We start from the raw sequence: 24,628 nt of genomic DNA, 5'->3' as shown, positions 1-24,628 counted from the left end.
CCAGAAATTGCACTACGAGCCCATTGGGGTCCGATTCCGCTCCAGCAATCCCGAATCCGCTCCGAACCCGGCACCGCACCCGCGCCCGCACCCGCACCCGACCCGCACCCCGCAATATGGCCGACCCGTCCACGGCGCCCCCACTCACCCGCGCGTCGGTGCAGGCGGCGCTGAAGCTGATCAAGCCGTACATCCACCAGACGCCGGTGCTGACCAACGCGACACTGGACCGGCTGGCATCGACGCCGCGGACAGCCGCCGAGCTTGAGGGCACCGAATGGGCCGGCCGCACCCCGGCCAAGCCCGTTCTCAGGTTCTGGTTCAAGTGCGAAAACTTTCAAAAAGTCGGCGCGTTCAAAGCGCGCGGCGCATTCCACGCCATCGAGCGGCTGAAGCAAGAACCCGGGTGGGCCGAGAACGGCGGGCGCGAGAAGGGCGTGGTGACGCACAGCTCGGGTGAGTCCCAGAATACCTTCCACCGACTTACATGGATCCCGTCTACTCCTAACCAACCCCCCTTTTACTCTCCCCGAACCAGCCAAACTAACACCCACCACCCTCCGAATAAAACATAACCAATAAATAACTAAATATATAAATAAATAAATAAACTGACAATAAAAAAAAGGCAACCACGCCCAAGCCCTCTCCCTCGCCTCCCTCACCTCCTCGATACCCTGCCACATCGTCTCGCCGTCCAACTCGTCGCCCCCCAAACTCGCCGCCGTCCGCGACACCTACCGCGCGAGCCTCACCTTCTCGGGGCCGACCCACCCGGAGCGCGAGGCCGCCACGGCGCAGGTGATCGCCGCGACGGGGGCGCGCTTCGTGCCGCCGTACAACCACCCGGACATCATCCTGGGGCAGGGGACGGCGGCGCTGGAGCTCCAATCGCAACTCGCCGCCACCAGCGCCGGCGCCGCCGATGACGACAAGGGGGCAGTCACGCTGAAGGGGATCATCACGCCGTGCGGCGGGGGCGGTCTGCTGTCCGGGACGGCGCTGGCGTGCGAGGGGACGGGGATCTCAGTCTTTGGTGCCGAGCCGAGCTTCGAAGGGGCCGACGACGGCAAGCGTGGGTTCTACGCGGGCAAGCGGGTCGAGGCGGTCAAGACGACCACGATAGCCGACGGGCTGCGGACGCCCGTCGGGGAGATCCCGTGGAGCATCATCTACGAGCGCAAGTTAGTGCGGGGCATGTACAGCGTCAGCGAGGACGACATCAGGAAAGCGCTGAGGCTCGTGTGGGAGCGCATGAAGATCGTCGTGGAGCCGAGCGCCGTGGTCGGGCTGGCGGTGGCGCTGTACAATGAGGATTTCCGGACCATGGTTGAGCAGGAAGGGGGAGAGAAAGGGTGGGACCTGGGCGTCGTGTTTAGCGGTGGGAATGTCGACTTGAATGCGCTGGGGAGCCTCTTCGCTTGACGCAAGGGGATATGCGTGTGCACCCAAATCGATAACCACCAGACCCATCAGCTTGAGACTATATGTACAGAGTTTACAGCTGAAACGTCAATATTAAAGAAACCGCAATGCGTATCAAGGCTTTTGATCCCCTTTGCCCGGGTATCCCCGTCCCGTCGGGCGTCGCCTCGGACTGCCCAACCGTTCCCATAATGCAGAGTATCAAACTGTTCCCCGAGCAAGAAAATCACCATCCCACCAACGCCTCCGCCTTACTTCTGGTTCTCGGGCCGCAGAGCACTAGTAGAATCGGTCAGCAAACTTGACAGAGTGTCAAGGTGAAATGATCCAAGTCCGTAACTTACCGAACCGACTTGCCCGCACGCCAGATCTCCAGGTTGCGGATCTCCTCCATCTCGGCCTCGTACCTCTGGCGGTAGTCGGGCTGCGAGTTGTACTCGAGCGAGCGCTTGGTCTCCTCGCCCGTCTTGACAGAATCATACAGCTGGTTGAACACGGGCTTGAGCGCGTCCTTGAACCGCGGGGTCCAGTCGATGGCACCGCGGCGGGCAGTGGTCGAGCAGGCCTCGAACATCCAGTCCATGCCGTTGGCGCCGATGAGGGGGTACAGAGACTGAGTGGCCTCCTCGACCGTCTCGTTGAAGGCTTCGCTGGGGCTGTGGCCGCGCTCGCGGAGCACCTCGTACTGGGCGAGGAACATGCCGTGGATGCCGCCCATCAGGCAGCCGCGCTCGCCGTACAGGTCGGAGTAGACCTCCTTCTCGAACGTCGTCTCGTACAGGTAGCCGCTGCCAATGGCGACACCCATGGCGATGGCCTTCTCCTTGGCCTTGCCCGTCACGTCCTGGTAGACAGCAAACGACGAGTTGATGCCGCGGCCCTCGCGGAATAGCGAGCGCACGGTGCGGCCCGAGCCCTTGGGGGCGACGAGGATGACATCAACGTCGGAGGGGACCTCGACCTTGGTCAGGTCCTTGAACACGGGCGAGAAGCCGTGGGAGAAGTAGAGCGTCTGGCATTTCCCGTCAGCGTCTGGATCCCCATCCTCCGGGGTCCCTCCTGTCCGCGTAAAACATACCTTGCCCTTGGTAATCTGGGGCTTGATGGCGGGCCACGTCTCGCTCTGGGCGGCATCACTGAGCAGATTCATGACGATGGTACCGCGCGAGATGGCCTCGTCAACCTCGAAGAGGTTCTTGCCGGGCACCCAGCCGTCCTGGACGGCATCCTGCCACGACTTGCCGTTCTTGCGGACGCCGATGATGACGTTAAGGCCGTTGTCACGGAGGTTGAGGCCCTGACCGTGGCCTTGGGAGCCATAGCCGATGAGGGCAAAAGTGTCGTTCTTGAAGTACTCCTGTCGTGAAGGGGGCAGAGTTTAGCAGAGCATCCCATTCAGCTGCAAATGACAAGATGTGACTCACCAGGAGCTTCTCGTTGGGCCAGTCGGCGCGCTCTGCGATCAAAACACCACCATCAGCAACCCGTGCGAGCCTGACGCAATGGAAGTCCGGGCTCACCGTAGACGTCCTCCTTTGAGCCAGCAAAGTCAATCGTCTTGACGCCGCGCACCTGCTGCTTGGCCGGGGCCGGAGCAGCAGCGCGAGAAGCAGCGACGGCCGAAGCACGCACCAGGCCTGCAGCGGCGACAAAAGTGCGCCTCTGGACGGCGGGCGAGGCAAATTGACGGCCCAATGGGGAGCGCAGAGCCTTGGAAAAGCTTCTTGAGGCCATTGTGATGTGAATTGAGTGGGGATTGGTTTGGGGAAAGGCAGCAGCGGTGGGCAACGGGGGTCAAAATAGCTTTATGGACTTTCTCACCGTCTCCGTCTGGCTGCAGTCATCGGAGCTTGCGAGTCAGAATTTTTACCCTCTGCTGTGGTTGCCAGGCGAGCTCTCACCGACTTCGGGGCCCTGAAGGGCTGGTTTGTGGGCCACAACGGTGGGGCTGCTGTGGTCTTTAGCCCTCTCATTGGACAGGGTGAATCTGGGGCGGCGTGGCTACGGAGGACCCAAGCTCTTTGAAGGTGCAAGACGGGAGTTGCGGGGCCTCGAAGCAACCACTTGGCTTGGCTCGAGGCGTCCCTTGCAACTTCACAAGCAACGGAATCTGGGCCAGCCTCGATGGAGGTGGAGCGGACTGGGGAATTCAACTCCGCCAGCCCATCGGAGCGGGAATGCACCGCCAGGGACATCGCACCGAGCGGCTGAGTCATCGGTGCACCTACTCTCCTGGATCGGGACGACGCAGGTTTCCCTGTGGGCCAGCCTGGAATGCTGCATTCACATCTATGCCCACAGAGCGGCCGACCCCTTCAGAGTGAGAGCAGAACCAGCCAAAGGAACATAAATACTCTAGGATGTAAAACCCCGATTCGTTTCGTGGCAGCCATCGTGAACGCCCCACGGTACCTGGATCTATGTCGATTCCATGCCCAGACCCCTCCCAGCCTCTTTTGATACGGCCATAAATATGATCCACCCTTTACCCATCCGGTACGCTCAGTACCTAACGTATCTTCCTAGTACTCGTCCGCCTCTAGCGTCCCCCACGAAAGCCTCCTTAGACTAGCACCCTCTCATAAGTCTCTCCCCTAACGTTCCCTCCCGCCATAGCCTGCCTCACGTTCCGCTTAAAGCCCTCCCTGTTATTCCGCAGATCGTCCGCGGCCTCCTTGTTCAGCGGATCGCTCGCGTTGGGTTCCAGAAACAGGAACTGCAGCCCGACAATAACGGCGTTCAGGTTGAGCACCGGCTTCCAGTCCTCACGCAAAATGTTGAGGCACACCTTGCCCTCCAGGTCGATGTTGGGGTGGTAAATCTTCTCACGGCACTGCACCTTGGGCGGCTCGTGCGGGAAGCTGGGCGTGATGTTGAAGGTGAAGCTGAACCGGCCGCCCTTGTACATGCCCTCGTCCGGCTCGATGTAGAGGATGAAGCTGAGAATGTTATCGGGGTCTGGAAACTCGGTGCTCATCGTAGAGCCGAGGGAAAGCTCGGAGAGATCTAGCTCGGGCAGGACACACACAAGTCAGTTGGGGAGTTGAGGCCAACCAGCCGCTAAAGAAGAACACTTACCCTTCTGCACCCGTAATTGCGCCGCCGTCACCTTCTTCTTCTTCCCGCCCGTTGCCGCGCTATCCGCATTCTCAGCCTTCTGCTGTTCTTTTTTCTGCCCAACCCGTCAGCAGCCCCTCCTTCTCGCGCCGCGCGCACTGCAAACCCGAGCGCCATACCATGGACCATATTTTCAGCATCTTGACGGTTGCTCGACCGTGGGTGGTGGTATCGCTCTCCCTCTATGTGTGCGCACGCTGGGTATCAAAAGAAGATGCGTCCAGGTGAAATCGGGAAGCGGAGAGCAGCGCGAAAGGCGAGCGTGCGCCTTTGGAGGGGTAACCGGGTGGCGGAGGCGATCAAGCCAAAGCGGACGCTGCGACCAAACCTTTACTACGAAGGGTATGCGAGGTACAAGGGTACCGTTGCTACCTAGTAGGATGATGGAGATACGAGACTGCTTATAAAACCGGCTGTTGGTTCAAGACGGATCGATCGTTCGTGGTCCTCGAACCCAAGGTTAGAGATGGCCCGAACGTGCTGGGTAAGGCAGGCACCTCAGGCAGGCACCTCAGGCAGGCATCTAGGCAGGGCCCCACACCTGGGCTACACTGTGGTGGGGGCCGCCTGCAACAGCCGAAAACCGTTGATTTTCCCCACCGTTCACCGTACAGTTCGAGGAGCAATTCCAGTGCGTCTGTCAATGTACGACGCACAATCAAATAACGCTTGAAGTGGATGATGTAAATCCCCGAGGCATGCTTGATATGGGGATCGTCTCGAGGGCCGTAGGACGCTTCTCACGGCACCGTAGCCCCCGAAGTATTCTATATACATAACCCTAACCCTCACATTGTATGTTTCGGTAAGTACTGCACACCTCCGATCCCATCACGTCATCCATCAAACAAGCACAACCGGAATTAAAACGTTCTCATTACTAACCCCGCGGCATTGCTTGCTAAATCAGTAGAACACCTGTACAACATCCCTAACACAGCTGTAGCTAACGGCGCAAAGGCAAAACAACGCCACCGGTAAATGCCCCAAGTTTTTATATCCTCACAAAAGTCCCCGACCATGGAAAAAGAAAAAGTGACCCAATCTGCAGCCTCGACCAGTTGTCCGGTATGATATCGTGAGATCTTTCTTTGTTCGCTCGCTTCCGAAGGCAAATGAAGAAGCCAGTTTGTGCTGAATCTGCATGGGCCAAACAAAAAAAAAAAACCAGAGAAGTCAGAACGGGCCGGGCTACGTTGATATACAAGGTGTATATATGGGAAACCACGCCCGCACCCGACGATAACGCTTTAGCGCCGGGCAAAGCAGCACATGATGCCGGTCCTGCCGAGGAACCACAGGAAACCGATGAAGCGGACGATCGAGAGACCGGCCGTGGCGAAGAGCAGGAACTTGAAGAACCAGGCCGTCCGTGCAGTCGCAGTTTGCTAGTAAAACGTCAGCATCCTTAATTCTTGGTCTCCGGGACAGGCAAATGCTTACCCCGATGCCAAACGAGTTGAAGTTGTCGCTGGTAATGACAACCGCGAGCAGGCAGTTGGAGAAGAGCCACGAGACGACCAGCATGGTTCTGAAGGACTTGTACGAGTCCTCGAGATCCTTGGGTTCCGGCTTCTCCTCTTCCTTGAACGGAGCCAACGCTCTCCTAACAGTCTGCTCAAACATTTGATCGATATCTTCCTGCGGCTTCTCGATTTCCTCCACCACGACCTCGTCCTTCTCGCCCTTGCTGACTTGGGCCGACGGCAGCGCGTCGTTCTTGTCCGAACCCTTGGTACCCCAAGACACGTCGTGCCAGTTGTTGAAGGCGTACACCATGAGAATGTTGATGTACGTCGACATGAGCAGCATATAGTAGGGGAACGAGTGGAACATGTGCCACGGGTCCAAGTACAGGAACGAAGCAAGGAAGTAGAGACCGTAGATGGTGATGAGAGCCACGAGAATGACGCCGGCCGCGCCCGTACCGCCAAACAGCGACTCGAGCGCGTTCTGCGCAGTATCCAGTTTGATCTGCTCGCTCAGCGGCGTGACGAAAGCCTGGGCCACGAGGTACGCCGAGAGAACAATGACATAGGCCTGGATAATCGCAAAGACGATAAACGATGTGATATACGTCCATTTGGACCCCTTCGGCCGGTTACCCAGCGCCAAGATAAACTGCAAGATGACGAACGCGAGGTAGATGTACTGGAGCACCGCGTTGAAAAAAGGCGTGGCCGAGTCGCCGAAGGGCCAGGCGTGCCGTTCCGCCGACGTGTTGGAGGGGGTTTGCGGGGTGCCGACGAGGTCCATGATGACGCTCGTTGTAAGCCAGTAGGAAGCCAAAGAGAACCAGGTGAAGATGACGTTCAGAATGTTGTAGATGAGCTGGATGTGGAAGAAAAACATGCGCAGAATGTTGTGCCCGCTCTTGTACATACGCCCGAAGTGCATGAGCGAGTACAAACTGGCGGCGAAAGAACCGTTCAGCCACCGACGACGCTGGCTGATGAACTCGGGTGCGCCTTCGGGCACATCAGTCTCGCCCTTGGCCGCCTTGATGTAGCTCAAGTGCCACTTCTGGCCCGCCTTGGCGACCAGCTCGAAACAGAGAATACGATCCTCGGCCAAGAACATGTTCTTCTTGAAAATGTTCATGCCCTCAATACCCTTCTTGCCCAGAAGCTTGGACAGTGTGTGGTCACCGTGGAAGTACTGTTCCAGCGGCCGACCCATAATGGCTCTGAAACGGTACGCCGAGAAGGCACCGGGCAAGACGCTGACGTAGCCGAAGGCGCTCTCCAGCGGTTTATCCAAGATGTTGGAGATCTTGTACTCGAAGTTTTGCACGGCGACGAGCGGGTTGATCAACTTCTTGCCACCCTTGCCCAACATGGCGTGAATTTCACCGCAAGCACCGCCTAGGTCCTTGTCGTTGTAGAAGCCCTCCCAAAGGGCGAGCAGGGACTTGGGGCTCGGCTTGGTACCGGCGTCGAGCAGGATGCACACTTCGGGGTTCAGGATGCGGCCGAAGGCGTTAAACAGCCATCGATGCGAGTTGATCTTCTTGCTGTTCTTTTGCTTCAGGCAGAAGATGAACTGCACCGGAGGTAGCGTCTGCGGGCTGTCATCCATGGGGCGGATGAGCTGTTGGTTCGGCGTGACGGAGAGCTGAGTCGTGTACTCGAAGATGTGAGCAACTGTCTCGTTTCCGTCGACGTCCTTCTTGACCACACCGTCTTGGTAGACACCGATGGTGGCTAGTACATCGAGCACATTCTTGTCCACCTTTTCGATACCATCAAAGACCAGACAGACGACAATCTTTTGCCAAGCGGGGCCGCCCCTGTTCCAGAAGGATGACTTCTTGAGATTGACGATATCCCTAATATTCTGCATGACACCGTGCAACGTTCTCGACAGCAGAACCTTGTCTTCGTTGTAGTAAGTGATGGCAATTAGGAGCTCGGTATGCCGGTTGTACATGCGGGGACGCAGGTCGTAACCGTTCTTGAGGGTGAAATCGTTGGGGTCGCAGGTGGCCGCCGTGTAGCGCATCTTCAGGAACTCCTCGTTGTTGCCCTCCTCATCTCGGTACCGCGACTGAACCGCGTTCCTGATGGCGCTGGGAACGGGGTAATCGATACTCAGGACGGAACCCTGAACGAGTTTAACCTTTCTCGTGGCGTAGCGCTTGAGGCCACCAGCGGGCGCCGCGTTCGGGTTTTGCCGCTGGATCCAGCTCTCGTCGGCGTCAACTGAGGACATCCTGAAAGCCGGATCGGCCGAGTACTCGGGCCGGTAGTAGCCTGAAGCACCGCCATACTCGCTATTCCCGGGAGGGGGAGTCGGGTTGACACCGATGCCTGCTCGTGTAGTGCCGGCGCCCGGGGCATACGACTCAGTCAAGCTGTATGCCGAGACGGGCCGGGCTGGAGGAGTGTGGGTGCCCAGGCGATCCTGGTCGTACACCTGATTCTGGTTGAGGAGCGCGGCGCCTGCCTCATCTTGGTCGAGCTGTGAAATTTGCCTGTCAGCGTCCACGTCACGTTCGCCGAGCCAAATGTTCAAGACTCACTTGGCCATGGTGATGCGCGCTGAGATCCTGCATCGGATGACCGTCGTAGCCGTCTCCTCGACCGTGGTACGCCATTATGTAAAGAGACTCGCCTAAGCGCGAGAGCGTCCAGCGAAGAACAAACCAGGGCTAACGGTATTTAAATGACCTGCGATGCTACGCTAGGATTGTCGACGATCGATCGGGAGCGTCTTTGTCGTGGGTTTTGTCGGCCCAGGGCAAAGCAAAAGGTAGAGAGCTTGAGCAAGTCTAAGGAGCTGAACAAGGGAAAAAAAAAAAAAAAAACTCGGTCAGCTGCCTCGTTGTTTGGCTTGCTGGTACCCAATTCGAGACCAATGTGATCCAAGAACCAACAAACAGGTCGGGTGCCCGCAACGGTAGGATCACGGTGCAAAACGGCGATTCCCGATGGATCGCCAGCCCGCAACGATGGCGTTGCTTCGATGGGAAAAGGAAAATGAAGTTGGAAAAATGGTCTCGAAAACTTGGTTTCAGGAGCTCAGGAGATGGGCCTTGTGTATTATGGAGTTGGTGAGCAGGCTTGTGGCTGAGCGACCAGGATCCATTTAGGAGGGCCCCACCGCGCTGGGTACCCAGGGAGGCCGCGATTGCGAGTGGCTCGGATCCCAAGCCCACTCAGAATTGCCCGCCGACGAACGAACGACGTCAAGTCCAGCATTACCCCGGTCGCGCCGCCAGCACCGGAACCCCCTGAGCGCCAAGCACTGCCTTCCCACCCTGGGATTCATTTCTCTTTTTCTCAGGAGTGTTTCACGCTCTAAGTTTGTTTCTGTGGTTTGTCGACGGCATCAAGCATACTTCGCTTCGGACGGATGGCTTTTGGCAATTCTCTGCAAACTTCAAGCTCTCAATCCCATCTCTCTGGATTCTACGCTAATTTTTCCTCCCGATTCCGGCTCGGCAACGACAGTTTGTTTTCGACATTCCTAGCGCGGGTGGACCCGGGGGGCGCTGTCTGTTGTCTCCTTTTGCATGCGCCTGCAGTGTCAACCACAGCAACCAGTGCTGTGTTCGCCGCCCGACCAGTCCTCCCCGACGGATCATCACATTTGGCGTTCTTCTAGGCTGTCCACAGTCTCACTTTGAAGCGCCGGCCGACCGCCTTTCTGTCGTCTCATGGCAACCGACATCCTGAAAGTGTTCGTTGCGAGGAAGAAAACAAAGCTAGGTTGGCATTTTCCCGCCGTTGGGTGTCTCTGTTGCCGAGCGCCTGAAACAACACTCACCCACAATGCCTAGTACAGTAGCACTCCATTCGCGTCTTCTCCCGAATGCACCTATGTGAAGATTCCCGGCGGACGGTTTCGATTTCTGAAAAGAACCCGGCGGCTGCAAACTTCAATCTTGGCTTTTGGGCTGCTGCAACGTTGGGTAGAACCTGCAAGAAGTTCGCGCTGCTGTGGCCACGAGGATCACCCAACCACGCGGCACGGGTCTCTGGTTTCCATTTGCGCCTTTTGCCACATGCTACACGAAGACGTAAAGAAACGTTATTCCGCTTCGTATGCTAGTGTACATGTATGCGTCCCCGTGTCGAGAAATGCGTCCTTGCTCGCTGTGTCCGCTTTTACGAGGCCGCCGGGATCCCAGCATTCCGATCTCCAGTGGCCCCGGCCAAAAATAGAGTAGGGTCGCCAAGACCGCGTTTGGCAGGAGGGTCTTTGGTGGGCTGGCACTTATTCGACGGGGCGGCCACTTTTTTACATATTTTGTGTTGGGTGCCACTGTGAGGCTGAGCTGCCGCGCTATTGCCGCCGTCAGCGGCTTCACGAGCATCTTCAAAGGCGAAATGCTGACCTACGGTCTAACCTCCTCACCAATTCTTCGAGCGCAGAGTCGAGGGTCAAAATTCCCCAGCGCATCCGTCCGCTGTGTTGTCCAGCAGCGGCCGCCAAGGGTCACGTCAGCCCGGCATTCCCCCCCGCTCGGTGCTGGCGTCCTGCAGCCACATTCCCGGCGATCCACCATTCCGTCAGCGTTTCCAGAGGAACCCGACGAGCTACCTAGGCGGTGTCGGCCGTGTTTGTTTTGGTCTGGCAAGCAGCAAAATTTCGGGAGCGAGTTGTTTTTTCAGGGTAACCCAGGGATATAATGAGGCTTTCCGGCTTGGGGGCCGTCTTTTTCTCGAATGCGGCAAGTATTGCTGACGATGTAATTAAAGAACGAATCGCGCCATGCGCCGAGCTCGAACAAGCATTTTTCCTGGTTCGCGTCTTATGAGTCCAAAGGAATACCGTGGCCTCGTCAGCAGTGCAGACATGGGCTCTACCGGCTCTGAGGATGCGGCCCTACCACAGAAGTCTCTCATGGCCTTCGAGCGCTTTTTCCGAGCGTCTTCCAGACCGTCCGATCATTCAACTTTGACGAGACACTGGACTTCCCATTATCCCCAGCTACCTGATGCTTAATAAGCATCCGAGAGGATCAACTGAGGTGATCAGCTGGATTCCGGACTGGGCTGAAAACCCCTCAACGCAGGCCCAGAACCAATGCCTGGCAGCGGCTGCAATCTTTCGTAAACCCTACCTTAATCCCGCTGCTTAAAGGACAACGGGCCAGTTGAGCAATAACTTGCACGCCATCCCAAGGCCCACGTCGCAAAGCATGCAGAATGCCATGTAATTTCCGCTGTCCAACGGGGCAGTTATTGGTCAGAGAATCCCGACCATCTGAATGGCCCAACTTCCGTGCCAAAAACACCAGCTCGCCGTCGGCTAAACCCAGCTTTATGTCGATGAAAGGATTTTAGTCAAGATCAACCCCCTGCTTAACTTGTTTTGCCCTGTTTTTCTAGCATTCATAGTCATACAAATCTATATATCTCACGCACCCGGATTTGGGTCGTGATAGGTAGGGTAGATGAACGCCAGGGCAATCAACAACCGTCCGGTGATATAAAGAGCTGAAGAAAATGTGTGTTAAGCCCTATCCAGCGCCACAAAGATACCTCCTCTACGAGAACATTCTCAGTACGGTAGGGCTGGACATTGCAGCGACGAGTATGGCCTAAATTAACCGCGCGTCAGCTTGCCAAGCGGGCACAGGCGGCATCGCAGCCTTGTTGATCTCAGACGGCGAAGTCCCAGATCAGATGGCCGACATCACAGGACGGGAGTCGAGAGCCAGATCGACGATCAACTCGTGGTGATTGACCCTCGGAAGTGGGCCTCTTTAGATGGCTCGGGAACCCGCAATCGACTGCAATTGGCTGGGCTGCCACGTTCACGGCGAGCTGCAGGTCACCCTTTCTTTCCGGCGGGCTCCTGCAGCCATGCAAGGCAAGGCAAGGCAAGGCAAGGCAAGGCAAGGCCAAGCCAGGCAAAGCCAAGCCCTTCGATGTCCATGGCCGTCCAATCGTCTAACTCATCAGAACCGTCGCAGTGACGCGGCCTTTATAGTGTGGTATAGTGTAGTGTAGTGAAGTGTGGTGTAGCATACAGCGATCCCGAGTCGACGTGCAGAAAACAAGAGTGATCCACGATCAAGATCTTGCTCGTCCAAGGTCCTCCGCGCATGGCCATTGGCAGATTGCAAAGTGGGATTTCGTGGGAGGGGAAATGGACCCTACCCGTGCCACAAAGGGAAGCACCCAGGGGCGGCCAGGCTCCGGTGATCGAGCGAATCGGACGCGGCCATAGCCCTCCAAGACGTTTCGCTCAACCGCTGCGGGGCCCCCACCAGCGTGGCTCTGCCCTCCCCAGTGGCCCCTTCCGCAAATGAAGCCGAGCAGGGCAGCCAGGGCCAGGCCGGTGGCCCGTCGCTCTCAAAGTTGGGTCCCCCTCCGCCTCTCCGCGCTCTCACCCTGCTAAAACCCGCCAAATTGCTGCTCATCGCCGTCTACGTCGGCTTCAATCTTGGACGCAATTGCCACCAGCGACGCCCTTTTTGGCCTTCCTCGTCCCTGGCTGCCCATGTCGCAAGAGGCCCAGCCGTCAGATGCCGTTCTGGTGAATTTTGTTTTGGTTGGCTATTCTCCCTTCGTCTTTTCGTTCTTTTGAGCTAGCCTCTCAGTCACTCGTTTCGCCGCCACGAATTGATTGAATCCCCCCTTGAACCTTCCTCTCTCCCTTGCGCCTTCAAACCATCGCCGCGTCAGCATCCCCGGCCAATCCGGACTTCCATTTCTCCCTCGTATACTCAAACGCCTGCGGGAATCTTAGTCCCCCATCTCGCCACGCTCGAGTGGTTCTGGAACCCACAGTCGTTGCTCTGTGAGACACATAACGCACCCGGCCGACTGATCGACACGGGCGAATGGTCCGGGCTTTCCCTTCGCGGATCTGCGGGATAGCCAAGTAGTCGCCCATCAAGCACAATCGCCATTGTCAAGCGCGTCCCCGCGACGGACCGCGCCATCATGACTACCACGATAGCGCCCACGGATTCTTGTGAGGTGACCCCGGCTGTGAGAAAACGTCAAGTGGGAACGTCTAACACGGTGGCAGTGACGGTCGACTTCGAGACGGCCCAGGAGACTTGCGTTATCTGCGACCCATCAGTGAAGCTCGTATGTCCGGAGTGCGCAGCAGGCACGCAGTGCCAATTCATCTACCCCCTGGCTTGCAATGGGTGCGGCAGGGCAACATGCGTCCCTAGCACAGACACTCTTGCTCAATCATCAACAAACCAAGAGGGCGCTTCAGACAACGTCGGTGCAATCGCTGGGGGGGTTGTCGGTGGCCTCGCCGCCATCGCAATCATCACCTACTTAGTCTGGAGGTTTTGCGTCAGGACGCGGAGGCAGCCTATTATCCAGGAGCCATGGGATGATGACCAGGTCCAAGTCCCGGAAAGTGAGAAGACATTTGCTCAACAGCGCGCCTACCGCGCCTCGACACACACGGTCCACTCGATCGCCTCGACCGTCCTCACCCGGGCGTCCAACATTATCCAGATTGCCTACATCCCCGGCGTCACGAACCGAGCGACTGCATCACCGACGGTACTCGTGCCCCCGGTGCCGCCCATTCCCATCGCCATCTCGCAAGCCGGCACTCCGACGACTACAGACGATCAGCACTTCTTCGTTCCCGGCGACCTCCGTGATTCTACGTATTCGGGGCTCTCGTCCTTCTCGGACCGCACCTCGTATGCTCGGACGTCATACGCGCCAAGGTCCAGCGTGGCATCTACCATCTATGGCAAGAGCGCCGTCGTCGTCGCCCCCGCCCAGACTGGTATGCGGGCCAAGCCGGCCATGGTTAGCGTGAGGTCGGCCCATTCCAACACTTCGACCGGGAGCTCAACTCCGCCCGTTCCCGCCGTCGACTACGAGAAGTACAACGCCCTTCGGCCGCCCAGCCCGACGGGCAGCACTTTCAGCGTGGGTTCGACGTTCCTGAACAATGCCAGCACCCACATGGCCACGCCGGCCCGCGCTATGGTTGTCCGCGTCGGGAGCGTGAAGAAGGTGGGTGCCAAGTCACCCAGGTCAGAGGATGACGCCACCATGTCACCCACCATTTCCGGGTCCACGATTCGGGACTCGACCGCTGCCACCATCATCGTGGATTCGCCCGCCGTGGACCAGGGCCCATTCTCAGATCCCCCCAAATCTGCCGCACAGAGTACGACGAGTCTGAGCGCCGTCATTGAGGAGGCGACGAGACGAGCGTCACAAAGGGATTCGTCGCTCCCGGTCAAGGGAAGGGAAAGGAGTCCATTTGGAGATGAGCACGCCACGTCATGATAGGGCGAGTCGGATCGGCCGTGCGATATATTACGCGTCATTTACCTACCGCTCGCGACTCGAGCCTACGAGATCTTCTGCGACATATGGGAGCCTTCTTTTTTGTCTCTCTTTTTTTTTTTCTTCTTCTTTTTCTTTCTTCCTTCCCCTTCATTATACTATGGTTACCCTTCTTGGTATCTAGTTTTGGGTCGGATATGTGGGAGAGTCGTAAGCCCCCTAAAGCCGGAAGTGGCTGCGCCCCCACTTGTGTTTGGTGTTTTTGGTTCGTGGGTACTTATCGATCGGGTTGGGAGACCTTTCAAAAAGGGGTTTCTACAGGCAGGCGTTTTTAAACTAGGGGGCTTTTTTCTATGTTTTACTGTTCCGAGCAGGAGGATTTGATCGATCGATTGATCTCTGTTCCGTTCCACGATTGGATAAGGCTTTTTATGGACTTGGCTTTGCTTGGGGAATGAGGTCATTGAACTATGGAGCAAGCTGCTGAGCAAGTCAAGGTAGATATGTAGCACGACGGGATGGTAGTACACCATTCCTACCTACCCACCCGCAATGTGAACTGATGAGATGAAGCTTATTCTAGTTTTCGTGTCTCGATCTGATTGATTGTTGTCGGGTATCTTTTACCAAATCCATCACAAACGAAATCTATTTGTCTGTCTGTCAAGGTCATTTGAGTTGGAGTGGAACAAGGAGGGCTTTGGGCAAAGCGGCCCCCAAAACTTGCTGGCTGACATCCCATGGCTTACTTCAGTTTCCGCTTGGGAAATACGCATGTACGACTGCGGCTTGCGGCTGATTCTTGTCCATCTCCCCCCCCCCCCCCAACATAATAGGGAGGGAGACGGAAATAGAAGGATGGCTGTCCATTCCGTTCTGTACCTGTATGTATGTATATTGGCTGGACATCGGTGAGAGGGAGGAGAGGGAAGTGATCGACTTGTGACAATATACACCCCATACACATACATACACACACTACATACTCCTGTATGGTCTGTGTTACGTACCTGTAGGCCGAACAATTGTTCGGTTGTTGTGTCGGTTTGGGTGTTTGTGATGGTGGATGGGCCAGGTAGCTAAGGAACGGACATGGAGGGTAGTGGAAGAGGGTCGGTTGGGTTTTCGTGGGGGGGCGGAGGGGATGACGAGGAGTTTGTTAGGACTTTGGAAATATTGAGTTTCGGAGCGCATTTGAAGGTTTGTTTACTCCCCCTGTGGGAAGTATGCTTGTATTGTTTGAATGGGGTGAGAGCTGAACTGGTTTTCGCGTTGGTTGTCATCCTGTGCTCAGTGGTAGGGTGCTGTAAAACCTGATAGCGTGAGAGCCATGTCTGCAGGAAATGCTGGCTGATCTCTGGTGGTTTTTCTAGTCTCCGGAGAGATATCAGAGCCGGTGGGGGCGGTTAGGCAAGGCTTCGCCTCATTGCGGCGTGCCCTCAGTCTCCGTTAGGGCATAGCTGTTTAGGTTGGCATCTCGGACACGAGCGTTGCTTTCTTCTACACGGGCATGAAAATATCGTTTGCCATGCTGGTGCGGTATCATGACCAAGAGATATGGCCACGTTTAAGGTCAACACCAAATGAGCCTCCGTGTTTCTCCAGCCTACGCCAATCTCTCGGTCCATAGGAGGTAGGTCTTTGCAACTTGTGACCTTTCGGCTTTGTATGTGGTTGGACATGGCGGATGTTATGGCTACTTGTAACAAACAGAATAAAAGCGTGACGAAAGTCGAGGTCTCGCCCTCCGAGTTCGTAGCACACCCAGCGAGGGGGAACCAACCATCGCTCCTATCTATCCAGAGCGGGAAAGGAACGTCGCAGTTAGTTTCTGAAACTACCTAGCTAGCGGATGAGGTCGGCATTGCTAACGATAAGCGTAATATCGAGTGATAAACATTACGACAGTAACTTATCTGAACGAGGCCACCGAAGTGCCTGGCTAGACACCATTATGACATCACCGATACACCCTGTCGTAGTACGCGGTTAGCTACCATCATTGATTTATTGCCAGTGCTAGGCGGTGACGTCCGGGTGATGATAAACACCCCATTTCTACGAGCATGTGCCCCATCAACAGGCGAGTAGGCCGCGCACCGCAAGATAGTAACGATTGAAACGTCGTTGCCAACCGCTTTACCGTGGTTTTCCAATGCCTAACCTCATTGTCGTTCTCCCTTGTTGCCGTCTCCAACCGCCCAGGGTCTGACGAGATGAAGGGAGATCTCTCACCGACGACGATGCCAAGTCTACCTTCCAAGGTAACATATATGTCTGGTGCATCTCGAGTCCCGGACCTTGCTTTGTTCACCTGCTCGCAATTATGGCTGATCGAAGTCCGATATCCTGACATCAGCTTCCTCTCTAAAGGTCTACATCGTGACCAGAGTCTACCAGCAGAAGCAAGCATGGCTATCAGTAACGTACTCGCGCAGTCTCCGGAATTTTCTCCATTTGGGAGATCGAGAACAGTGCCGCTGAGCTAGATGTAAATTCTTGAGGACGCCAACTTACTAAGCAGAGTTCTTGAGGAAATCCTCATATAATGGTGGCATAAGTTGCCTAGTGGAGGAACACCCCAAGGTCTTATGCCGAAACCAGGTACACACCGAGATATCATGATAACAAAATACTAGGACGTCAATTGCTGCCAGCACTGGCTAGTCACCCCAGAAACCCGCCGCCCCCTTTACGTCGTTAGCATATAATCAATCAGAGGACACAAAGATGGCGGCGTGGGCTAAATATATCAACCACAAGGTCGCGGAAGACATGCTTGTTCTCCTCTGCAGGGAAGTGACATGTAGGCGGCTGTTGGGATAATATGTAGAATAAGTCCTATCACAAGAAAGATAGTACCATTACTTGGTAATGACAAGTGTTGTGCTAAGGCCGTTGGCTACGCGGCAATGCCAGAGGCTGTAATGACCATCATGATCCGGCGCTGCCAGTAACGTCACATATAATGTGCCCTTTCGGTCTACGAGGTTTTATACGACGGCTCACATCGCTGTATTTGGACATTCCCTAAACACCAGAACAACACAACCGGCTCCCTACGGCTTCTTCTCCATCTATCTATCTATCAACACAGTTTGGCTGTCGGGTCCGTACTCCACGTCAGGGTCAGCCCTTCTGCAAAGCACGGGAGCGAAACAAGCCCAGCATAAGCAATAGCACTAGCTACATTAGTCAACATAAAGTGAGCACACTAACATATGCGGGCCGAACCCAAACAGTCTTATTCTCTCCACCGGCTGACACATGCAAGTATCATCCGCAGGACCAAGCAGTCCCGCGTCCTACCTCTCGCCACCGTGGGAAACAATCCTATTCGCAAACCAAACCCTCCCGAGTCAAAGCTCAAGATAGGATTACCGACTCGCGTGTCTCTGGTATCGGACAACCAACACGCCCGGAAGGCATTCCCGTCGACCAAAAGCCTGGACAGGGACGTTTTGATCCAGTAAGACAATGCTGTTGGCGGTTGGGCTCGATAAGGACACCGGGATTTGGGACGGGAGGTAGTATTGTCCCAACAAAACCAAGGTACAATAAGAAAGCACTGTGGTTCGGACCAGCCGGAACGTGACATGGAAAGAGAGCACAGCAGCGCCGTTACTACCAGGTCCTCGAAGAGGTATCCCAAAACCGCTCAGCCCACGTGGGGTCCGGGGGTTGTTCCTCACCTCCGGGCGTTCACATCAATGCCTGCCCCCTAACCTCCCAGTAGGAGGATTCGTTTCGATCCATCCATTCCCAACCCCAAGGAAGGGGGCTGATGGCGTCACCCAGCCTCGCACTCTATATGTACTTGTGCTCCCTCCCCTGCCTGCCGGTTCCGCTCCGGGATCCCGGTCGTTCCCGGCACGGAATACACCGAGCAGAGGCTGCGCACAGTCCCCCGGTAGGGGATTGTGCGCGTCAAAGACTCACCGAGGTAGACATAACAGCTACCGCTCCGGCGTGCCGAGAGCGACATATGTCGTCATGTGACGGGGGTGGGTTACTTCTCACCTATGCAGGCACGCGTATATCATCATCTCGCGCCTGCGGGCACCTGCGCCGGCCCCTTTCCAGATTGTCGTATTCAATATTTCCCGTGGGGTAATCATTGGGACGACACAGCGTGCCAGCCAACAAAAAAAAAAAAAAAAAAAAAAGGTTTTCCTTCGCGGTCCTTTCCCCCCTTCCCCCCTGGCAACCAGCTAGCCAACCCGGCGACCGGCACTCGTCCCCGGAGGCCGGGAGAACCATCGTGTCGGGTTCGTGTTGGTTGAGCGGTGTGGTCATCGTTAGTTGGGCTGGAACTGAGACTTTTTAAGTGAGGCTGGTCGCGGAAGCATTCCGGGCTCCGGCCCCCTGGGTCGTTTAGTCGGCCGGGGGTGTTTAAAAGGCAAAGAAGTGGAGCCCCCATGGGGGAGAAAACCGGGGGGCCGGGTGACATAGGCTCCTCTTCCCCCCGATGACCAGCGGTGTGCGGCTGGGGTTTTCTCTGTCGGGTTCGGTGGCTGTCGGAGCAGGACCCTAGGCGGGAGAGCCCAGGGGCTGTGCAGGCGGGTGGTGAGAGCGGACGCCGTTGAGGATTTTGTTGATGGAGGTCACCTTCCGGATCCATGCCGTTACCGCCGGGGTGGGAAAGCGGGCTTGGAACCCCGAACTGTCAGGTAGGTAACACATCTGTTGCATGCCATGTCCTGCCATCCCATGCCATGCCGTTTTTGGACTTTGCTTCTGTCTCTGTCTCTGTCTCTGGAACAAGAACGTGTGCCGCGCGGTTTGATGTCGGAGAGTAAGGCGACGTCCCAAGACCGTTGGCGGAAAAAAGAATCGTTTGCCGCATTCTTTTCTTCCCGCCTCCCGCCTCCCGGCGCCAAGCCGATGGCTTTATCAAAATGGTGGGGTGGGATACAGAATCTTGGCTTTCTTGGGGTGTGGTTGAGAACGCCCGTTTTGCACCAGAGTTCCTCCGCATTATTTCCAAAACAAGATTATCTGCTCTCCGTTAAGGACAGGACTCGTTCTGCGATCAGCATGGCGGAACGGGCGCCACCACCGTTCCTCATCGAGGGTGGTGCCCAACGGTTGCCGACCCTCCATCGACAAGATCCCATTTTCTTTAGCCGGGTGCAAGAACCAGAACCAAGGAGGAGCTGGAACACTGGAACTGGAGAAGCCTAGTCCTAACCGGTGCCAAAAGCACAGACAATGGACGATGGGACAAGCATCCGATGGACCATCATCAGTGGGGCCCCGGCTTTGACAATATTGCTACGCCGGTCCAACGCTTCTGATCCACCCGCAGGGAGCTGCGGCGAGGGCGATGGCTCGCGGCAGTGTAGTATCTTGTGGCCGTTGGGAGCAGGGGGGAAGGGGGGAAAAAATAGAATTAGTAGATAAACAGGGCCGTTTCATCAGGGTGCGTCCTGGGGGAAGAGAAGGGAGGGCACTCTCGGAACCAGGCATTGTTCGTCCCGGCCGGGAAGAAGCAACCGTTCTCTCTTCCTCGTCCGGACCAACACCGGCGATCGCCTGGTGTTGGGTTTGCGACAGTGCTCGGCCCACATGGATTCTGTCCGGTGTTTGTGCTTCATGCTTCATGTGGTTTATCTTCAAACAAGAGAGAGGCGGCACGCTATTGCCGTCCGTTTGAGCCGATCGGGTAGACTGCAAAGAGCCGGCGTTGGAGGATGAGAGAAGCACAGATCTGAAGGACAAGAAGAAAGTTCATCCGATCGACGAAGAAGCTGACGTGGGCCATACACACAACCAACGCACCGGCAAAAGTCAACATGTCGAGCTCCTGCTCATCAGAGTCCCATCGCACATGCAAGTTGCAAGTTGCAACACACACTCACACACACGCACACACACGTACACACTCATGCTCACACCCACGGTCACACTCGCACACACCCGTCGTGCGTGCATGCCCGCAACCCGCAAACCCGCAATGGCACGCTGCAAGCTTTCCGCCGCAGTTTGAGCGGCAGCTTTGAAGCTCGGCCACTCAGTGGATCAGCGGATTGGATCAGACCAAACCATAAATCATCAGCGGACAGTGGAGGTGACGCTAGGGAAACGGTGGGGGGGCCATGCAAAGCCCAACGCGCAAAACACCCCACTCCCAGAGGATCTCCCCCATCCCAAATCCCCATCTCCGCTTGCCGCCCCACCTCCCATGGAGAAAAGAGGAGGACTGGATCCCGAAGTCCCCTACTCTTCGTTACGCACACCATGCCCGTGTTTCTGGTGTCTGTCTCTCCGGTGGCATGACCAAGTGATACCGACGGTGTGGCAAGAGAGCCGGGTCACCGGATCAAGAGAAGAAGAAAGAGGAGGAGGAGGCGAATGTGCCTTCTTTTTCTTTTTTCCTTCTTTTTTTTCTTTTACCCGTCCAAACTGTCAAGCTAAAAAACAATCCGAACGAACTTGTAGTGGTTGGTGGCGGGATGGTGTTCATCCGAATTCTCGTCTTTTTTGGGTCTCTGCAACTGTGAATTTCCCTACCGTTGCAGTGTCAGTTGAACTGAACCCTGGCTCTAAAACCTCGCCTCATCTCCGAGTTTAACTAAGGTCCGGTAACTTTCTTTTTTTTTTTTCTTTATTAAGCGTTCGAGTGGACTCGGATGAAATATATTGTACGAAAAAAAAAAAGAAAAAAAAAAAAGAAAAAAAGAAAAGCAAAATATCCCTCATGGAGAAACTCCCCGATAAACCCCCTTTCCATCCCATGCCTAGTGTTAATCACCCTGCCCTGGCCCTGCATAATTAGTGGTTGTAAAAGTAGAGCAGGTTCATGCAGCAGTTGCCCTCTCCGAGAGAAAACAACGCAGGCCGGACGGTCGATAGGGTTATGTGTTGTCAAAACCATACCATACTAGACACACTTCGCGGCGAACTAGCGCCGGCCGGATGGGCTCGCCTGGGCATGTTGATCACGTCCTAGCAAGGGTACGCATGTGTGTATCGACAAATCTAGCTTTTGCGGTTAGCCGAGCAGCTGGGGTGATCGCGCGACTTGCAGCTGCTGCAGGGACATTCCCAGACACACAACAGGCTGTTCGCGGACCGGCACTTATTGTTTTTTGTTTCCTTTTCTTTCTTTTTCTTTTTCTTAATGGGTATTTGATTGCTAAGGGTATTTTGTCTTTGGGGAGTTCGCCATGAGATACTACAGTACTAGCTAGCTAGCTAAGGTCGCGAGGGATCGGCCAGCAAAACTATGAGCAGACAGCTAATTACTCAAATGGAGCATCCGTGTAGGTGCGTGTCCAAGAGATCGCCGCCAAACTAGTCTGCAAATGTGGTCTCGTTCCTCAATCGCCTGTTCGGCCTCCCACCGGGGTTTCCGTCTCCCCGCATGTTCCCAGGGTCACCCAGGAAGATAGCAGAGTCCTCTTCCTTCAGCAGCGGTCCCCCGGCTGAGCTCCCCTTGCCGAGATCACATCCAAGAAAGACCCCTCCGGCGAACCCCAGACGTAGGTATCAAAGACTCTACGCACTCCCGACTAAGCTGAGTTGAACAGACGCCCTCGCGTCGGGCCCCGGACTCCAAGAAATGTCACGGCGTGCCCAAATAAACAGCGAAGAAGAAGAAGAATAACAAGAGAGTCTCTCTGAAGACAAAAGAAATGAAGAAAAAGGATGTTTACCCCTCCCCGTAGTTGGATGAAATCGGATATTTACGCCCCAATGATGCCCTCTTTTGGTTCATGCGCCATTCGCCTTGTGGGAGGATCGGTTATGCCTGGTGATTGTAGAGAAAAACGGTGTGGAATATGAGCGAGAAATCTGGTGGAATGACCGATTCGCGGCTGTCAAGGAAGCCAAGGTCGAAGACACTTCGAAGCTGCCCGAGATTGCCATGGTTGCATATCGAATGGGAGATATTCGCGCAATCGGCGCCAAGAAATGTGTGATTGTGTTCTTTTGCTTGTTCTTTTTTTTTTTATGTTTTCTTGAGCCGACTGTCGCCGGGCGCCGAGGAGAGACATGCGAGTTGTCGAATTCATAATATGACACACCCTCTACGGCGTTCGTTCTGGTTGCGCCGGTAGCGGCCCTCTTTGGCCTGCATGTTGGAATCCGCCCTCCTCGACTCGTACTTGCCACTCCCCGTCGGGGAGAGTGGTTGGGATGCGGCTTGCCGTTGCCTCCGCAGGATCCTGACCACGTCGTAAAAGGCCTTGTCGACGTTGATGTAGTTCTTGGCCGAAGCCTCGACAAACTCGCAGCCCAGCTCGCGCGCGAGGGCATGTCCTTCCTGCGTCGAGACTTCCCGCTCGGCGATGCGGTCGCTCTTATTCCCTACGAGCATAATCGGGACAGGCGCCGCAGGATTCGCGGCCGAGATTGGTGACCCGGGGTATGAAGGTGACGACGCCGTTGACTCCTTCACCCTCTGGATCTGGTGGTGGAACCGCTTGATTCGCGTAAACGACGACCGGGACGAAATGCTGTATACTAGGATGAAGCCCTCGCCGTCTCGGATCCATTGGTCTCGTAGCGCCGTGTACTCCTCCTGCCCTGCCGTGTCCAGCACCTCAAGCATGCACGCCTGATTATCTATCACGGCCTGTTTCCGGTACGAATCCTCAATGGTAGGGTCATACTATCGGGCCGCAGGTTAGCGAGCTGCCAGTGCAGATACAACCGTCGCAGCGAGTCGGGAGAGCAGGAACCCCGGCGCTTGTGCTGGCGGGCGGACGGGGTGGATGTTAACCTAAAATAACGTACCGTCTCAACAAAGTGTTGCAGGCAAAGTTGGATCGTTAGGGCCGTCTTCCCCACGCCACCATCTCCGAGCACCACCAACTTGTATAGCACCATCTTGCCCGCCATTTTGGGGGATGTGTTGGCGGATCGCGTCGCCGACCGAGGTCTTTGTGGTATGCTGTGTGCGGGCTATCGGACGGGGACCGAACGAGAGGTGGCACCGATCTTAGCTTGGAACAAGACGATGAGGGGTCTCGAGTGCAGCAACGGGGAAAAATTATAAATAAAAAAAAAAAAAATTAAAAAAGGCCAACTAGAGAAAAAGAGGGAGGCCGAGTAAAAGACGAGGTAGAATGGTTTTTTTGCTTGCGTCAACTCCCACTCTGGCGGGAAAAAGCAAAAAGAAGGGAGTCCCAATGTGTGGAACGGGGAATGGGATTCTCGGCGGCGGCGAGATGTCGGTGGTGGTTCGGTGGAAACCGTCGCCGCGAGTGGGAAACGGTCAACAGCGATGCTGGGCTGAGGCTTAGTGTCAGCGGCGGGCAGGCAGTGTTTTTGGCGACGAGGAGCGGTGGAGCAAAAGGTATTGACAAGAGTGGGTGGCTTTTAGTGTACCTAGGTCTGCACCAAGCTGGGTAGATACGGTACCGTCGATTTTGCTTGTGGTAGGTAGGTTGGTAGGGATGCCGGGCACAGTTAGGTTGCTGGCCGCCGGCCGGGAAAAGAATCGGGTCCAGCGTTGTATTAGGGGTCGGGTGGTGAGATAGCGGCTTCCAGGTTGGAGGGCACCGGAATAAAGGGCCAGTTGCCAGCCAAAGCCGAGGCCGCACGGGCTGCCGTCGATTTGATTGATTCGGTAGCTGCTCTGGGGTAGGAAGCTTTTTTTCATGCTTGGGGGGGCTTGGGGGGAAGCTCGGGGCAAGAGGGGGAGGGGGGTGGATTATGAGATGCATGTCCAGGGTTCTAACAGCTGAGCATCATGGAGCGAGCTTTAAAGGGGGGAGGAAAAAGCAAATAAAAAAGCCACAGCAGCCATTGCCCCCCTCCCCTTCGGCCAAAGCCAAATTCATTCGTACAGGCACCACTCGCATGTCCATCAAGGAAGATTCTCAGAAGCACCGCGGCCTATGGCTTGGCCCCGTGATCGTAAGAGCATCCCAACTCGGTTCAGGCCGGTAGCAACTGGAAGCATAGCAAGCATCGGCAGCAAGCAGCAACCCCGCCCAGGATGCCGGACATCAGAGGCTCAGTGCAGGGTCGTCTCGTTGGCCAGGACCGAGGCGTTTGCAGGGACGCTTGTCGCCACAAGGCGAGCGGTCCCGACAACCAGGCCGGCCAAAGCAGCTCCACGACAACCAATCCCATCGCGCAGTCGCCCCGCGGCTTCCCTCCCCCCCGGTCGCTTAGATCGATGGCACGCACTCGCGATTTCTGTGTTCCGATGGCACCAGATAATTATCAAGCCCGGACCGCAGTGCTGACGGTCGGCGTCGCTGAGGCTAGGAATATTGCGCTGGTGTCCCCACACAATAACTAATTTGTCCAGGACGGATGTGCCAGCGCGGGAATCGCGTTCCCGGCCGGTCTCCGCATCCAAGATGGACGGCACCCAAGCTCTGGTTTTGGCGGGTTGC

At 56.0% G+C, this 24,628-nt stretch overlaps 6 protein-coding genes across 6 annotated transcripts; 2 read left to right on the top strand and 4 right to left on the bottom strand.

Moving 5' to 3' along the window:
* Positions 1-116: 116 nt before the first annotated feature.
* On the top strand, positions 117-1,425 carry MFIFM68171_04123 (uncharacterized protein; the record flags this gene model as incomplete). The annotated part of the gene is made up of 2 exons (XM_071059543.1): positions 117-456; positions 629-1,425. 2 exons carry the CDS (start codon positions 117-119, stop codon positions 1,423-1,425), a joined length of 1,137 nt encoding a protein of 378 aa, XP_070915644.1.
* Positions 1,426-1,676: 251 nt separating this feature from the next.
* ILV5 (Bifunctional acetohydroxyacid reductoisomerase) lies at positions 1,677-3,159 on the bottom strand (the record flags this gene model as incomplete). Its single annotated transcript, XM_071059542.1, has 5 exons — positions 1,677-1,704; positions 1,770-2,437; positions 2,504-2,782; positions 2,850-2,881; positions 2,946-3,159. 5 exons carry the CDS (start codon positions 3,157-3,159, stop codon positions 1,677-1,679), a joined length of 1,221 nt encoding a protein of 406 aa, XP_070915643.1.
* Positions 3,160-3,988: 829 nt separating this feature from the next.
* On the bottom strand, positions 3,989-4,682 carry UBC12 (NEDD8-conjugating protein ubc12; the record flags this gene model as incomplete). Its single annotated transcript, XM_071059541.1, has 3 exons — positions 3,989-4,431; positions 4,504-4,597; positions 4,662-4,682. 3 exons carry the CDS (start codon positions 4,680-4,682, stop codon positions 3,989-3,991), a joined length of 558 nt encoding a protein of 185 aa, XP_070915642.1.
* A 1,110-nt stretch (positions 4,683-5,792) lies between these two features.
* Positions 5,793-8,638, bottom strand: CHS3_2 (Chitin synthase, class 3; the record flags this gene model as incomplete). The annotated part of the gene is made up of 3 exons (XM_071059540.1): positions 5,793-5,930; positions 5,986-8,502; positions 8,564-8,638. The coding sequence occupies 3 exons, from the start codon at positions 8,636-8,638 to the stop codon at positions 5,793-5,795; spliced, it is 2,730 nt and encodes a 909-aa protein (XP_070915641.1).
* Positions 8,639-12,941: 4,303 nt separating this feature from the next.
* On the top strand, positions 12,942-14,273 carry MFIFM68171_04119 (Membrane anchor Opy2 N-terminal domain-containing protein; the record flags this gene model as incomplete). Its single annotated transcript, XM_071059539.1, has 2 exons — positions 12,942-12,972; positions 13,030-14,273. 2 exons carry the CDS (start codon positions 12,942-12,944, stop codon positions 14,271-14,273), a joined length of 1,275 nt encoding a protein of 424 aa, XP_070915640.1.
* An 8,014-nt stretch (positions 14,274-22,287) lies between these two features.
* Positions 22,288-23,120, bottom strand: ras2 (the record flags this gene model as incomplete). The annotated part of the gene is made up of 2 exons (XM_071059538.1): positions 22,288-22,890; positions 23,016-23,120. The coding sequence occupies 2 exons, from the start codon at positions 23,118-23,120 to the stop codon at positions 22,288-22,290; spliced, it is 708 nt and encodes a 235-aa protein (XP_070915639.1).
* Between the last annotated feature and the right edge of the window lie 1,508 nt (positions 23,121-24,628).

The sequence above is a fragment of the Madurella fahalii genome (assembly GCF_045866475.1).
Source record: "Madurella fahalii IFM 68171 DNA, scaffold_2, whole genome shotgun sequence".
Taxonomy (NCBI): Eukaryota; Fungi; Ascomycota; class Sordariomycetes; order Sordariales; genus Madurella; species Madurella fahalii.
Note: the sequence above shows the minus strand (reverse complement) of the source record. Positions and strands in the feature narration are given on the sequence as shown.